The sequence below is a fragment of the Pelobates fuscus genome, chromosome 4 (assembly GCF_036172605.1).
Source record: "Pelobates fuscus isolate aPelFus1 chromosome 4, aPelFus1.pri, whole genome shotgun sequence".
Lineage (NCBI taxonomy): Eukaryota > Metazoa > Chordata > Amphibia > Anura > Pelobatidae > Pelobates > Pelobates fuscus.
The window spans coordinates 265,058,877-265,075,147 of NC_086320.1; the positions used below are offsets into that span (position 1 = coordinate 265,058,877).

Sequence of the window (16,271 nt, forward strand, 5' to 3'; positions counted from 1 at the left end):
GTTGTTTCTTTAATTGTACTAATAGCTACACAATACAGCCATAAGAATCAATCCACATACTTGACCTATATGACACAATTTGGACATTCCAAGGGTTAATTGTTAAGCTATGGATACTGCACTTTAGACATAGTAAGTATCCATTTATATCTGTTCCGGGCGGGGCACTCAAAGGGTTAATTCCCTTCCACCTGATTATGTTCAGCTTTCTGTTCTGGCCACCTCTGACATAGAAATGTGGGCTGACACTATGGTGTGTTACACCACACCCCCACAGCCCCATTCGCAGGAGGACCAGAGCAGCTTAGACACAATCACAGGTGATTACAATAAAGCTTATGAGCTTAAGGTATAAATTTACCACCCGGACAGTTTCTGCTCACTGCTGATACCCCTGAGGACGGCGTGTGGTCACGCCGAAACGTACGTCGGGTTCTTCTGTGTTTTTAATACTCTTTGAGCACTTTGCTCTGAGCACCTTTTTCATTTATGTTTTTCTAGCATGTGTGTGTAACCTGGGCATTCAGATGTTATGACAGCATTTAGATTAGAACACCCATGAAGGTGTTTTATAGGAGATAGGGTATTAGCATAGCACTACTGTTTGGTTGGGAGTGTGTGTTTCTCCCTTTCCCTGTTCTCTCCTACTGCTTTGTTACCTGAGTTATGTATGGGAGTACATATTGCCTTCTATCCCCTCTCCGTTTTTTGTGAGGGTTCCTTTTGGCTATTAGGCTCCTGACTAGCCCTGTTCCTACCATACATATTTCTCCCTATATTATTCTGTCCATCACTGATAACCCAGGTTTTTAATAGATTTCAATAAAGGCTTTTTTATTTTTTTGGCAACTATACTACTGTTGAGATTGGACTGGGTATTTACCCTCTGGGCGGTCTTTATATAAGACATCCCTTTTTGGGTTTTTTTCTTCCTTTTTTCTACCCTACCCTTACCTTTTGTGTCACATTAACCCACTCCCTCTAGCATGTAAACACATTACCCCACTCCCTCTGTTCCTGTGTGGTAAACTCGTCTGGTTACAAATACGTGTCTATTAGTCCACCCATTGTACAGCGCTATGGAACTTGTTGGCACTTTATAAATAATAATAATAATAATGGTAAGCTAGTGCCAGGGACCACCTGAACAATTAAAGAATATACATGGGTTAATTTCCAAGATACATATTATATATTTTTGATTGAACCTATAAATATATCGTTTTGATTAAACCTGTATTCTGCAAAATATTATCTTAGAATAACCTGTTTTGTCTGGTTGTATTGTATTTTTAGTTCACAATTAGTGATATAACTAAAATACTACAGATTGTGTAACAGTAGGGTACAACAGCAAAGCTTTATTATATCCTCTGGCAAGGAAACACATTTGCTAGTCCATACAATGGTTAAATCAGATTGAGCTCTAGAGGTTGGGCATTTATACTTCCGTCACAGTCATTCTGAGAAACTATTCAATCCAATTCCCCTTGCTTTATAGCAGAATGCATTTGCAAGAATGCTGAACACATGGAATTTTCTTACCAGTCTAATCTTTGAGTCCATATTAGCATGCTAATAGGATTGTCATTTCCCAAAAGAATATTTGTTTCTGAATAATCGTTTAGATAAAAACTGGATAGAATGTTAACCATTTATTGCTAATATTTAATTAAACAGCAGCAAAAATGTATTGTGATATAATAGGGGATAAGTACCATTTTGGAATGGATTAAAAATTAATATTAAAGTAATCTTTAAATTTGTCATTGTTATTTTTCGTGAGGATTAAATTATTGAGCAGAATAGAGAGACTAATATTTTAAATTTCTACAATTTATCTGTAAGTCTTTAACTTAAAATGTGTGTTTCTGCTGATATGATTCATATGATTCATAACTATTTTTAATTCTGAATATGTTTGAGGTTCCTTGGCTGAATAAGAGAGGGACATATAAAGCCCATGGCAGTTGAAATATAAAGAACATATTGGAGATGTCAATAGGGATTGCATCAAGGAGATTGAGTCTTGAATGATAACAAGGTTATGCAGCTAAAGTTAAAAGGGTTGGGTTTTCTGTTGAAATGAAAAGAAGTACTAAGGATAGCATCAATTTAACTATATAAAGGCAAACAAGAAAAGCTAGGCAAGTTTATACAGGCTAGATATTAGGTGCAAGGACCACTTTATCTAATCTTGAATTTATTAGAGTTTCTGCAAATGAAAAAATAGAATCTGAAACCAAGACTATTTAGAAGCAAACAACAAATCTTCAGGGTATCCAAATGGTCCAGACAAGTGTTAAAATAGAAAGGACACATTCAGAAAGGGTCAGTGTCGTTATTTAGCAATGGTAACTTGTCTGTTGGCTAGGCAACGTAATGTATATTCTAATATTCATGTTACTTTGTTTAAAATTCTGTATTAGAGGTTATTTGCCCAAGACAAGAGAGAAAACTACATTAGAGGAAATAAATAACTTAAATAAAAGGGGTAGGAATAGGAAGGCAAGGGGCTTGATCAATGGGGAAAGCATGGTTAATAATCATCTTTCTGAAGGGGAGGTGGCTTTACTTGTTACTCTATTAAAAAAAAAAAAAAAAAACATTTATCTCCCAGTGAATAGATCAAGGATACTAGAAATAAGAATAGTCAAGAACAAGCCAATGTCAAAATAGAATCACAATATAAATGCGCACGCTGGTAACGATTAAATGGGAACCACAACAGGCCACTGATAAAAGGCACTTTAAATAACCGTAGGAAAATAATGATTGGTCAGAACTGACCTTGTGTTCCCAAAAGGTGTATGTGTATCGATGACATGATGATGCACGTAATTTTTGTAATGTTCCGTGGCAGGGTTATAATGCCTTGTGGATTCTTAGCTGCCGGCTTCCTTCTGAATGCCATTTTGCCCGGGAGTTGCTGTGAGAGTGGACCAGATGGCAATCTGCCCTGGTTTAGGTAAGTGTATACTTGTATCATGGCTGCCTGGTGACATTACAACGAGAGGGACATACACGACACTAGGCAAGTGGTCTTAATATCTTAATGTTGTGGCTGATCAGTGTTTAATGCCACATTGCAAACATAATGAAAAATCTTAACTAGTCAAACCTTGGCTTTGTGTCGAGTCATCTTTGGGTAGGTGAAATCCAGGATATGCACCAGCTGACTGTAGTTGTCAATATTGTCCACAGATTAACATATCCCAACTTCCGATGTGACCTGTTCAGGGCAGAACCTGTGGTCTTGAAGCCTTGTTGTCCTTGTTACAGTCCTGGCTGTTGTAATTAAGGAAATATACCATCTCAGTCCTCACCTGCTATTGTCCAAAGGGGACTGTGATAAAGGTGACGAGGTCAATCCCTGGGATATCCATCAGAACGGGTTTAGTCAGGAGAAGTCAAGCAACTTAACCTTTTTGCCTTGAACTAGTCTGGGGAACTCAAAAGTTGTATGTTTAAACCACTGTATTTTAGATTATAGACTTAAACATGAATTTTAAATTAAATTCTTACTTTCACCAGCACCAGAACAGTCTCCTCTTGGCAGCAACACTGTCTCTGTTGACATAATCAATCCAGATGACTTATGTTCAATTTAAAGCATTGGGGACATAGGACAAATGCATGGCAGTCAGTGTACTCTGCCAATTTGATGATTCATGTGGAGCAGCACTAAACTCAATGCTTCTCTATGAAAAACTTTAGTGCCATTCTGTATCCTCATGCTGATGCCTCGGAACCTGAAGACCTTCTATTTTTGAAAGTCTTAAATAGGATGTGCCCCTAATGGCTGTCAGTTTGAGAGCAACTAGAGGCATAAACAAGTAAGCTCTGCTATTTTCCAGAAATTACAATTGTTTACATTGCTTGTATAAACTGGCAGCATCAATGCACCAAAAATACTATATAACAATGAAGATCTTAGATTGTCCATATAAATATGCTCCACGTATAACTCTTTGGGAGAAAACGTTTCTATTTTTTGCCTAAATTGCTATCACCATCTTTCTATCCTTACAATTCTCTGAGAGCCTTATAAGCATACAAGAGAACAAAGAGGAACAAAAGAGGCAACTAAGACTGGTGAGACATAGCGTAAACATAAAGTGTTTTAAAACTCAATATTTTAATAAGTAAGCTAAAAAGTTCAATAGGACAAGCAAGAAACAAAATGGACCACACACACAAATACAAATAGTATTATATATAATACCAAAAAATACAACCAGTAATTGATGAAAAAGTCTATAATGTTTATGGCTAAAATAGCCTATATAAAACAATAAGGATAAAGACAAGCACCTTAATCCACTGTCGTGAAAAATATGGATTAGGTAATGAATGGAGAGAGGTATCAGACCTCTGTATTTATAGACATGTTATGCTGTGTCTATAAAAATATGTTATACTAGGGGTAATGCTAGCAACAGATTATAGGAAACTAAATGCCTGCTTAGATATTACTGCTGGGTGTTGCATACTCTATATTTCTATACCAACAATGGGATCCAGTGTGAGATCAAATCTGCAGCTGATACTCGTACTAACCGTATCTAAAGCTACACAAGTAGCAGGCTGATTGTACAGAAAGATGTGATAAAAGTATATGCACCCTATCCCAGATTAAGAAATATTTCTAGGAAAGGTATGTACACATATAGCTACAACTGAAATGCAGTTAGTAGCATGATCACAAAGTACTCATGCAATATTTGGCAGCTACAATGTTGCAGATAGCTTGTTATAATACATAAGTTATACAGTAAAAAAGTTAGTAGGTTATTAACTGTATACAGATAAGTACAGAATATAATTTATGTATATTATCAGCCTGTTTGAGGGAATTAACCAGGGTACCACTTTACGATATACATTTGATAAGTTACATTTCTCTTAATTATGCCAACTACCACAATCTTGCAAGGCATACACAGCATGGATTAGTGTCGTGGCAATATATATATATATATATATATATATATATATATATATATATATATATATATATATATATATATATATATATATATATATATATATATATATATACCTTTTTGATTATATGAAAGATTCTCTATATAATTATAACCATCAAAACCATATGTACAGAGAAGTTCATTTACAGTATTATCAATAGAACCAACGGTTCTGTGAAGGTCACGAAAGGCACTACATTAGGCGTGTCTGTTCTTAAGTTCACTAAGAGTATAAAAATTAAAGCACCTATAATGGATATGCCTACAAGTTAAATGGCCATTTATTATCATTTCCTCTGAAAGACTCTCTTTTTTAGGATCTGTAATTCTTCAATTTTGATTTTGATTTTGTATTTTCATCTCTTTACCATACTTGACAGGATCCCGGTGGCAAAAATTGTATTTATACTCAATTTTACCTGAGTAATATGCAACAGAACTGTTTGCTCACAGAAATCCATTTACAGTATTACAAAAAATTAAGGCATCTATAACGGATGTACCTACAAGGTAAACGGTCACTTATTAGTATTTCTTTTGACAGGCTTGTTTTCATGGTCTGTAATTGTGTATTTATTATTTTGTATTATTTTTTAGTTTCATTTCCTAACTATACCTGACAGAACAAAGTTTGCATATTGTCAGGATATTTATATCGGCAGACATTTTGTGCTAAAATAGAAATTAAAAGTGTATATTGCCTGAGTCACTCAGAACAGAGCGAACTCCATTTTGGATTTCAGGATAACAAAGACACATCATTTCCTTGCTTTCACTAGCCACTGAGCCTGAGTTAAGGAATGCATTATATAAACAAGCCAAGTGATAAGCAATGAAGCAGTGGGGTGGAAGGCTCTGTCTAAATGTTAATGGAATAGAAATAATTCTAAACACAGACACTAATGACAGAGAAGACAAGTAATTAATATTGTTTTCTAAATTTTACAAGGTCCCATTGTAACTAAGGGGTGAAATTTAGTTTAGAACTGTCAATTTTAGAAATTACAACAGGAATTGTCGACGCACTGTCTGGAGAAAATCCAAAGAAACGCTTTGAACTGACAAGTAAATTTAAGTTATGGTAGTCATATAGATAAGCCAAATGACGTCAAAATCGTCATCCGGAAAAGTTAACTCTTTCCTGGATAGGAAGGTTTAGTGAGGCGAGACTGCCCTCTATGGACCAAATACCTAAATTGCAATCTGCAGGTTGACCACACCTTCAGTTTCCTATTGGCCTTATCAACTAATGACGTACAGAGAGTCTGGCCCTTTAAAAGTTAGGACAAAGGGAAGAGAGAGTTAGTTGAAGAGAGTTGAAGTTGGAGAAAGTTTGGGCTTTCAGATTCGGACATGCAGAGAGATCCATGACAGATATTCACTCTTGGACACAACTCAAGAAACACTCCTGGACACTTAGAATTTTTTTCCAACCAACACTTTTTTTTACTATTACTTACATACCTCCATACAACCAATCATACATGCATTCAAGTTCCTGGGACTACCTACTCATCTGGTGAGAACATCTACTTAACTGATAATTATGCTGGTTTTATTTAAATAATCTAAATTAATTAAATATCTAATAGCATGATATATGACTGGATAAATCACGGTCAGATTTCAATATTTAGAAATCTTAGTTAACTAAAGAATATATAGTTATAAACATTCCATTCTGCAGGTGGAATTAAGAATAATGATATATTAGTGTGATATTATCACATGTGAGCATACCGCTGTTTTTATCCAGGTGTATTGATTTGCTCTAAATAAGATAAGATATCTTGTTAGGCAAATTAAAATTCGGCTTATAGAATCTGGTAGATTATTCTTATTGGATGGTTCCAGGAAATGATTAATGAGCTGGTTTGAATGTTATTTTAATTGAAAATTACATGAGAATAGGATATTATATGCCTAGGAGGATCTAGCCAGCATTGGAAGGGTTACTCAGTTGAGTTAACTGTTAGCCAAGGTTTTATGGCTTTTTGCTGTGTGAAGTTTTGCTTTTTCTGTCTGTGAAGCACCCTCATAAATCTAAAATCTGGATATCTGTATGGAATACATTTCACTTACATGATAACAATCTCTAAGATCTAAGAGAATTGAAATAGTGGGAAATCGTTTAATATTATCATCCCATAAATATCCCCACAATATATATTCAGTATCAATTTAGTAATATTAAATAGTGGTTATCATGGATCTTTCACAACTACCGTATTTTTCGCTCCATAAGACGCACTTTTTTTCCCCCTCAAAAGTGAGGGGAAATGTATGTGCGTCTTATGGAGCGAATGTGTGGTACCTTGAGTCAAAACGCCAGAGTGCAGTGATGAAATGTGGATCGTGGAGGCTCCTGGGGTTCCTGTGCGGCTGAGAGGAGGCTCATGGGGTTCCGTGCTGCAGAGAGGAGGCTCCTGGGGTTCCGTGCGGAAGAGAAGAGGCTCCTGGGGTTCCGTGCGGAAGAGAAGAGGCTTCTGGGGTTCCGGTATTGCGTCTGTCCAGCACCGTGCTTCTTCCCCACTCGCTCGTAGCCGGGATCTACCGCCACCTAGCTTACCTCACTTGAACAGCAGTGGTCTTGCTGGGATCTATCGCCACCTAGCTTCCCTCACTTCAACAGCAGTGGTCTTGCTGGGATTTGAGGTAAGAGCTCTATCGCCACCTAGCTTTCCTCACTTAAACAGCACTGTTAGCAGTGATCAAAACCCATAGCTGATTAAACACTGTTATATTCCCACAAAATGTTGTAATATATTACAACATATTACAACATGTACGGTAATTACCGTACATTAATATATATTGAATATAATATTAATTTTATTTAAATTGTCAGGGATCAGATTAATGGGGCAGTTCTCTGAAAAGTGCAAGTTGAATTTGCACATTTATTTTCCTTGTGGAATTTTATAGATATCACTTACGGTACTACGTATGTTTGCTATGATGCCATTATTTAAAGGTACGGTCAGCACTCAGTGGTACACATTGGAGATACGGTACATTACTGACAGTTCCTTCATCACTGTATTTTCTTGCAGAAACCTTCCCCCATTCTACATACAAGGATGAGCAAGCAGAAAAGACTAGCATATAAGATTCCTTTTAAACTAGAGGTAGTAAAGTATGCTAAGGAGCATGGAAACAGAGCAGCGGAGAGACATTTTGGGCCACCTCCAACTGAAAAAATGATAAGAGAGTGGAGGAAACAGGAGGATCAGCTGCAAAAAGTGGATAAAAGTAAGCACACTCTTCGTGTACATGCTGCAAAGTGGCCACAGTTAGACGTGGCCATGAAAGAATGGATCACAAATCACCGGAATAATGGCTTCTCAGTCTCTACAAAAATGATAATATATGAAGCCAAACGCATTGCTGTAGAGAAAGGCATTCACGATTTTATTGGATCACCATCGTGGTGCTACAGATTTATGAAGCGATGTGGCCTTGCTATGCGCACCAAAACCAGAATTGCGCAAAAAATGCCAAAAGAATATGAATCTAAGATTCTTTCTTTTCATAAATTTGTCATTGATGCTAGGAAGAAAAATGGGAATATGGATTGGGAATATGGATGAAGTCCCGCTAACCTTTGATGTGCCATCTAATAGGACTGTTGATCTGAAAGGTGCCAAAACAATAACCGTGAAAACCTCCGGACATGAGAAAACCCATTACACGGTTGTGTTGTCTTGCTGTGCAGACGGCACCAAATTGCCACCCATGTTGATTTTCAAAAGGAAAACGTTTCCAAAAGAAGCGATTCCAAGAGGAGTTGTTGTTCATGTTCATGAGAAAGGATGGATGGACGAAAATGGAATGAGAGTATGGATTGAAAAAGTGTGGTCCAAACGTCCTGGAGGGCTTCTGAAAAAACCTGCCTTATTAGTACTTGACCAGTTTAGAGCACATATTAGTGAAACTACAAAAAAGTGCTTTAAAGAAGTGAAGACTCATCTAGCTGTAATTCCTGGAGGTCTTACCAGCCAGTTGCAACCTCTCGACGTTTCCATCAACAAACCATTTAAGATCTTTATGCGAGAAGAGTGGAACAAATGGATGGCTGCTGGCAATCATGATCTGACACCTGCTGGACGAATGAAGAGGCCCACTATCACTCAAGTTTGTGAATGGGTGAAAACTTCATGGCACTCTGTGAAGGAGGAAATTGTTGTCCAGTCATTCAAAAAATGTGGCATTAGCAATGCTTTGGATGGAAATGAAGATGATATCTTATATGAAGATAGCGAAGAAAGTGATGTCAGTGATTGTGAGCAACTGAGCTTCCTAAATTCTGACTCTAGCAATGATGAGTTCTTGGGGTTCACAGAAGACTAGAAGAGTACTCAAACCTTAAAGTCTCTCTTCATTTGTTAATGACAGTGATGATGGTTCTTAATACCACTGTTGACTTAATGCCACTGTTCACTTTACATGGTTGAAATATTATTCTGATATACTGGTAGTTTATACTGGTAGTTTATTAAATAGTTTAGTACAACATTTGATTCAGAATATTTTTTTTCTTGTTTTCCTCCTCAAAAAACTAGGTGCGTCTTATGGTCAGGTGCGTCTTATGGAGCGAAAAATACGGTATATACTGAACTTTTCTATATGTACATCTGTAAATATTCAATTTATTTAATTATATTGTAATCCAATTCATGACAGTTTCTCTATAAAATACTTCTAATTGTTCAATAATATATCTAATATTTAATGTATGAATTCCTTATTGGCATATTATATGATACAGTTTTTGTATTTCCCTCTCTCCGTGTATATATATCATTATTCCATTGTACATTTTGGATCTAATTTTTCCGTTGTAGTTATATCACATCATTAACCCCTTAAGGACCAAACATCTGGAATAAAAGGGAATCATGACATGTCACACATGTTATGTGTCCTTAAGGGGTAAAGGTTTTGGTATAACATTTCTTACAATAGCTATTATAAGTATATTTTAGGACACTTTCACTTCCATTTTTTCCATGTATTCACACTCTCTCAATCATTAAGAGAGATGATTGGTACATTCAAATACCTTTTAGCCAATGCGATCGCTGTATCCCTCTTTTAAAACCGGCAAGTGTCAGTTTCCCGGTTCCCATCTGATGAGCTAAACAGCGAAACGCGCATCAGTGAGACTCGGCGTATTTCACCCTTACTAACAACACTATTTTGCTGCTACCAGGCTTTTTAGGTATTGGTTGGTTACAACTCATCATTTATTCACTCAGTGCTATTAGGCTACTATAGCTAATAGATTAGCAGTAATTTACTATTAACATTTCAAGCTACCGTTACCAACTATGTTAATTTCTCAGTAATAATTATCAGTATACCACTTTCGTTACATTCTGGGTGGAGAACTTTGGTATATAATGGTCAATAATAATTATTGTGTTGGCACTCTATTACAGGATGGTGCAGGTATTAGAGGTAACCCCCATAAAGACCTCAATAATATATACAAATAAATAACTATTAATACCGCACTCAATAGCATATAATATGCACCAAAAAGAATCAATATGTTGAAATGCAAAAATTAATTTATTATACACTTAATGACAAAAAGCTGAACAAAGATGAAAAAAAGAAAAAAAGAAAATAGCTTCTTGATCCAAGGATAAATCTGACTGCCATTCTTCCTAGTTTGTTGCAAAACTGGAAGTGCTTCAAACTGTTTTTTGGTTGTTTTCTTTTGCCTTCTTTTGCTTCAACAGCAAAAAACAAATGTGAGGAAGGCTGAACTTGATGGACACATCTCTTTTCAGCCTGTGTAAAAAGGTAACTCAGCAGATAAAGCACACATGATTGGGAAGGCATAAATTAAATTGTGGCAAACTCTATTTGTAATCATTTATATAGAACATTTTGTAAAATGTAGCTGCCAAGCTGGAAAAAATGTAATAGACATTAACAAATATTTATGTGCAGTGTCAGATTCCATATATTTTTGTTATTTGAGTATATTTTAATTTATAGTATATAATATTTATATATATTAATTTTATCAATAACAACACGCACTGTTTCTTATTTCAGTGAACTGCGGCAAAAACTGGATGAAGAAGGTAACAAATGCTCCATCCTGTCGAAGCAGCAAAAGTTTAATGAGCACTGCTGCATTCGATGCTGTTCCCCCTTCACGTTTCTCATCAACTCCAAGAGGCAGTGCCTGGATTGCAAGTTTAATATCTGTAAAAACTGCAGTGCCTATCAAAAGAAAGAAAAGGCTTGGATCTGCAATGTCTGCCAGCAAACAAGGTAGATTTTCTATTAGACACAGAATCTTGCTAAGGCATTCTATTACATTGAGCATTAAAAATAGGGTGGTATATAATTTTGTAGAATCATGCCAAATGAAATAGCAATTTACTTTTTGTAACCTTAAACTCACTCTACCTGAAAAAAAAAAATCAGCTTTATCACTGCTAATTTCACATTTGTTCCACCTGCAATATTCATCTATTTTTTTCTAGTATTGACCATAAATGTATTCAGGATCCTCTTGATCTACCTGCTAGTTATGCCTTTGAAACAACCTTAAAGGGACATATAGGCACCCAGACCAATTCCTCATATTGAAGTAGTCTGTGTGCACCATCCCTGATGGCGGCCGCAGGGGAAGCTCTTCTGGCGGCCGCTGGGGGAAAAAGGCTGTTCTGTCTCTGCTCCCCCTCCCTCGCGCGCAGCTTAATGAGACCGGGGCCGGAATATGACATCATATTCCGGCCCCGGTCTCATTAAGCTGCGAGCGAGGGAGTAGGAGCAGAGACAGAACAGCCTGCTCCCCCAGCGACCGCAAGAAGAGCTTCCCCTGCGGCCGCCATTCAAGTTCTCCCTGCGGCCGCCAGCAGACCTATCAGTCTGCCCACCCACACAGGTAGCAACATGTATGTATGTCAGTGGGAGTGTGTCTGTGTCATGCTGTGTGTGTGTGTGTGTCTGTCATGCTGTGTGTGTCTGTCTGTGTCATGCTGTGTGTGTCTGTCTGTGTCTGTCTTTGTCCTGTGTGTGTGTGTCTGTCTGTGTCATGCTGTGTGTGTGTCTGTGTCATGCTGTGTGTGTGTGTCTGTCTGTGTCATGCTGTGTGTGTGTGTGTGTGTCTGTGTCATGCTGTGTGTGTGTGTGTGTCTGTCTGTGTCATTGTGTGTGTGTCATGGTGTGTGTGTCTGTGTCACGGTGTGTGTGTCTGTGTCACGGTGTGTGTGTCTGTGTCACGGTGTGTGTGTCTGTGTCATGTGTGTGTGTCTGTGTCATGGTGTGTCTGTATCATGGTGTGTGTGTGTCTGTCTGTGTCATGGTGTGTGTGTGTGTGTGCGTGTGTGTCTGTCATGGTGTGTGTGTGTGTGTGTCTGTCATGGTGTGTGTGTGTCTGTCTGTGTCATGGTCTGTGTCATGGTGTGTCTGTCATGGTGTGTGTATGTCTGTCATGGTGTGTGTGTGTGTGTGTGTGTCAGTCGTGATGTCTGTGTTTGTTTTTAAAAATAGTGTTTTACTCACCTTTTTTTTCCCAACGCCGTGCTGGTCTCTGCCTCTATGACTGAGATCATCAAGTTTGATGATCTCAGCCAATCCGCAGTGACACAGGAAGCGCCTCTAGTGACCGTCTGAGTGTCTGTCTGTTATATATATATATATATATATATATATATATATATATATATATATATATAAAATGAAATAAGGCTCCTGCACTCCAACTAAATAGCAATTAAATAACCGGTGCCAAGTCAGATAGATACAGAAAAATCAAAAAAATACCGGCACTCTAGGCTTTCTTCATCCAATTTATTGTATGAATCCCAAACTGTCAACGTTTCAGCTTTCATCAGGACACATGAAATCGGGAGCTGAAACGTTGACAGTTTGGGATTCATACAATAAATTGGATGAAGAAAGCCTAGAGTGCCGGTATTTTTTTGATTTTTATATATATATATATATATATATATATATATATATATATATATATTACTCAATCATCTGGGGTGGCAAGGCATAGCCTTACATATTACATGCGACAATATATGGCGCAATGACTTATGGGGCTGGCATAGATTTTTTTTTCCAGGGCTGCTTTGTATCCCCAGTCCAGCCCTGACCCTGTAGTCTGCAATCTAAATCTGAAACTGCATTGTTTATGTTTCGGGATTAAGACTACCTTTAGTTGCTGTTTACCAGACAGTCACTAGAGGCGCCTACTGCTGTTTCATGGAGTTAACTCAGTGAAATGATGTTGGTCATCCTCACAGTAGGAATACCCAGTAGAAAATAATTGCTTCAAAGCATTTCTGCAAGGAAGACCTAGTGAGTATGTGGCATGAGCATTAAGTCCCCCCTCAGCAATGACATTGGAATAGACGGACACACACTCTGATACACATGCAGATACACACAAGCAGATGTACAGAGATACATACACTGACACACATACAGACACATACCCTGACACACATACAGACACATACCCTGACACACATACAGACACATACCCTGACACACATACAGACACATACCCTGACACACATACAGACACATACCCTGACACACATACAGACACATACCCTGACACACAGATACACACCTTGACACACATGCAGATACACAGACACACATATACATACACTGACACACATATTGACACACATATACTTTAACGTATTCCTAATCACCTTATGGTATTTGCGTCCAGCGGCCGTGCGTTTGTGTGACTGACTCTTGCAGCATGTTAATGGATGCCGGCGCTGCGGATCCACGGCAAATTATACCCCCACGTCCGCCCACGTTATTGACGACGTTGGCGTGCGCGTGACGTCCTGCGGGAGACGCACATGGGTGAGGGGGTAGGTAGGGGATATTTTTTTGGGGGGGTGAGGGGGTGACTAGGGTCCCCCCATTTGTATTTAGGGCCCCCACCCGCCGCTTAGGGGTGGGGGCCAGGGTGGGACAGTAGGTCCCCCCCTTATTGTTTTTTTTTAGGGCCCCCACCCACCGCTCAGGGGTGGGGGGCCGGGGGGACAGTAGGTCCCCCTCTTATTGTTATTTTTTGGGCCCCCACCCACCACTCAGGGGTGGGGGCCAAGGGGGACAGTAGGTTCCCCTCTTATTGTTATTTTTAAAGCCCCCACCCACCGCTCAGGGGTGGGGACCGGGGGGGGACAGTAGGTCCCCCCCCCCTTATTGTTATTTTTAGGGCCCCCACCCGCTGCTCAGGGGTGGGGGCTGGGGGGGACAGTAGGTCCCCCCCTTATTGTTATTTTTAGGGCCCCCACCCGCTGCTCAGGGGTGGGGGCCAGGTGGGGACAGTAGGTCCCCCCCTTATTGTTTTTTTAGTGCCCCCACCCGCCGCACAGGGGTGGGGGCCGGAGAGGGGGAGGACAGTAGGTCCCCCCTCATTATCTTTATGGCCCCGCCCACCGCCCAGGGGTGGGGGCCAGGGGGGGAGTCCAGTAGGTCCCCCCCCTTATTATCATTATGGCCCCCACCGCCGCCCAAGGATGGGGGCCGGAGAGGTGGAGGACAGTAGGTCCCCCCCTCATTATCTTTATGGCCCCCACCCGCCGCCTAGGGGTGGGGGCCAGGGGGAGAACAGTAGGCCCCCCCTCATTATCATTATGGCCCCCACCCGCCGCCCAGGGGTGGGGGCCGGAGAGGTGGAGGACAGTAGGTCCCCCCCTCATTATATTTATGGCCCCCACCCGCCGCCTAGGGGTGGGGGCCGGGGGGAGAACAGTAGGCCCCCCCTCATTATCTTTATGGCCCCCATCTGCTGCCCAGGGGTGGGGGCCGGGGGGAGGACAGTAGGTCCCCCCCTCAATATCATTATGGCCACCACCCGCAGGTCCCCCTCTTATTGTTATTTTTAGGGCCCCCTCCCACCGCTCAGGGGTGGGGGATGGGGGGACAGTAGATCAGGGGGCCGGAGAAGGGGAGGACAGTAGGTACCCCCTCATTATCTTTATGGCCCCACCCGCCACCCAGGGGTGGGGGCCAGGGCATGGAGGACAGTAGGTCCCCCCCCCTCATTTTTATTATGGCCCCCACCCACCGCCCAGGGTTTGGGGCCGGAGAGGGGGAGGACAGTAGGTCCCCCCCTCATTATCTTTATGGCCCCCACCCGCCGCCCAGGGGTGGGGGCCAGGGGGGAAGGAGAGTAGGTCTCCCTCCCCCTTCAATCACTATTGTGGCCAGAAATAGTCCCTGTGGGTTTTAAAATTTGCCTGCCTTTTGAAGTCTGTGGCGGTTCGCCCGGTTCGCCCGGTTCGCGAACATTTGCGGAAGTTCGCGTTCACAGTACGCGAACTGAAAATTTTATGTTCGCGACATCACTAGTGAAGAATGATGTTGCTATACCAACAACAAAAATCATCAAAGCCATCACATTATTTAAAGGGATACTCCACTGCCCTAATACAAAAAAATTAAAATCACTGTCTGCCTCTAGAGTTTAGTTCCGCTGAGCAAAACAATCAGAAAGTAACCAATTTGGTTGTCTGATTGACAGCGAGGGAGTGTGTAACAGAGTTAATTCATAAAAGTGTATATTTATGATAAATCTGCACTTTTTGTAGAATGATGACACACTCTTCACACATAAAACATTGCAGCAAGCGAATGTGCTTCAGGGGTCTGGAGTGTCCCTCTAATTTCTTAAGGAACAGTCTTGGGTTAAAAAATATACAATTATGCTTCTAAATCTCATAGGTACCTAGAACTATATCTAAATATATATGTATTTTTGGTGGGGCCACATTTTGTTTCCTTCCGGGGGCATGTTTTGTTCTTCTTTTTAAGTTATGTTCACAAATAAAACATTTACATGTTAACCATTGTTTGATATTATTTTCTGTTTACTCCTTTGGTTTTGTAATGATGTCATTATTGCTTTATTAATCCAATTTAAAATAGAATTTCAAAATAAATAAATCTCAATCCAATCCAGTGCTTCACATTGGGAACCTACTGCACATGTGCAGCAATGTATGGGAAGCATTAACAGCCCTTAATTTCATTGTGCTATGCGTGATGAGGCCTAATGTAAGTACCTTGGATTTTAAAAGGTGTTCTCGAAGAAGTGCCTCCACTGGCTGTTACTTTGATAGCCACTTCAGGTTTTTTTCCAAAACAGAAATGTTTTAATTGCCTGAGAAAAAGCATACAGTCCATGCACGAAAGCTGCTTCATTAAAATGATTTTTTTGTGCTAAGAGTTTCCTTTTAAATTCATTATAGTGGATTAATAGAGGAATCCATT

General features: G+C 39.8%; 1 protein-coding gene across 1 annotated transcript in view; it reads left to right on the top strand.

Annotated features, from left to right (window-relative positions):
* MYRIP (myosin VIIA and Rab interacting protein) overlaps positions 1-16,271 on the top strand; it is a 727,567-nt gene that overhangs the window by 321,659 nt on the left and 389,637 nt on the right. Inside the window, exon 3 of the mRNA XM_063452086.1 lies at positions 11,058-11,279. Coding sequence (XP_063308156.1) covers positions 11,058-11,279 — 222 coding nt within the window. The remainder of the gene's footprint in view (positions 1-11,057; positions 11,280-16,271) is intronic.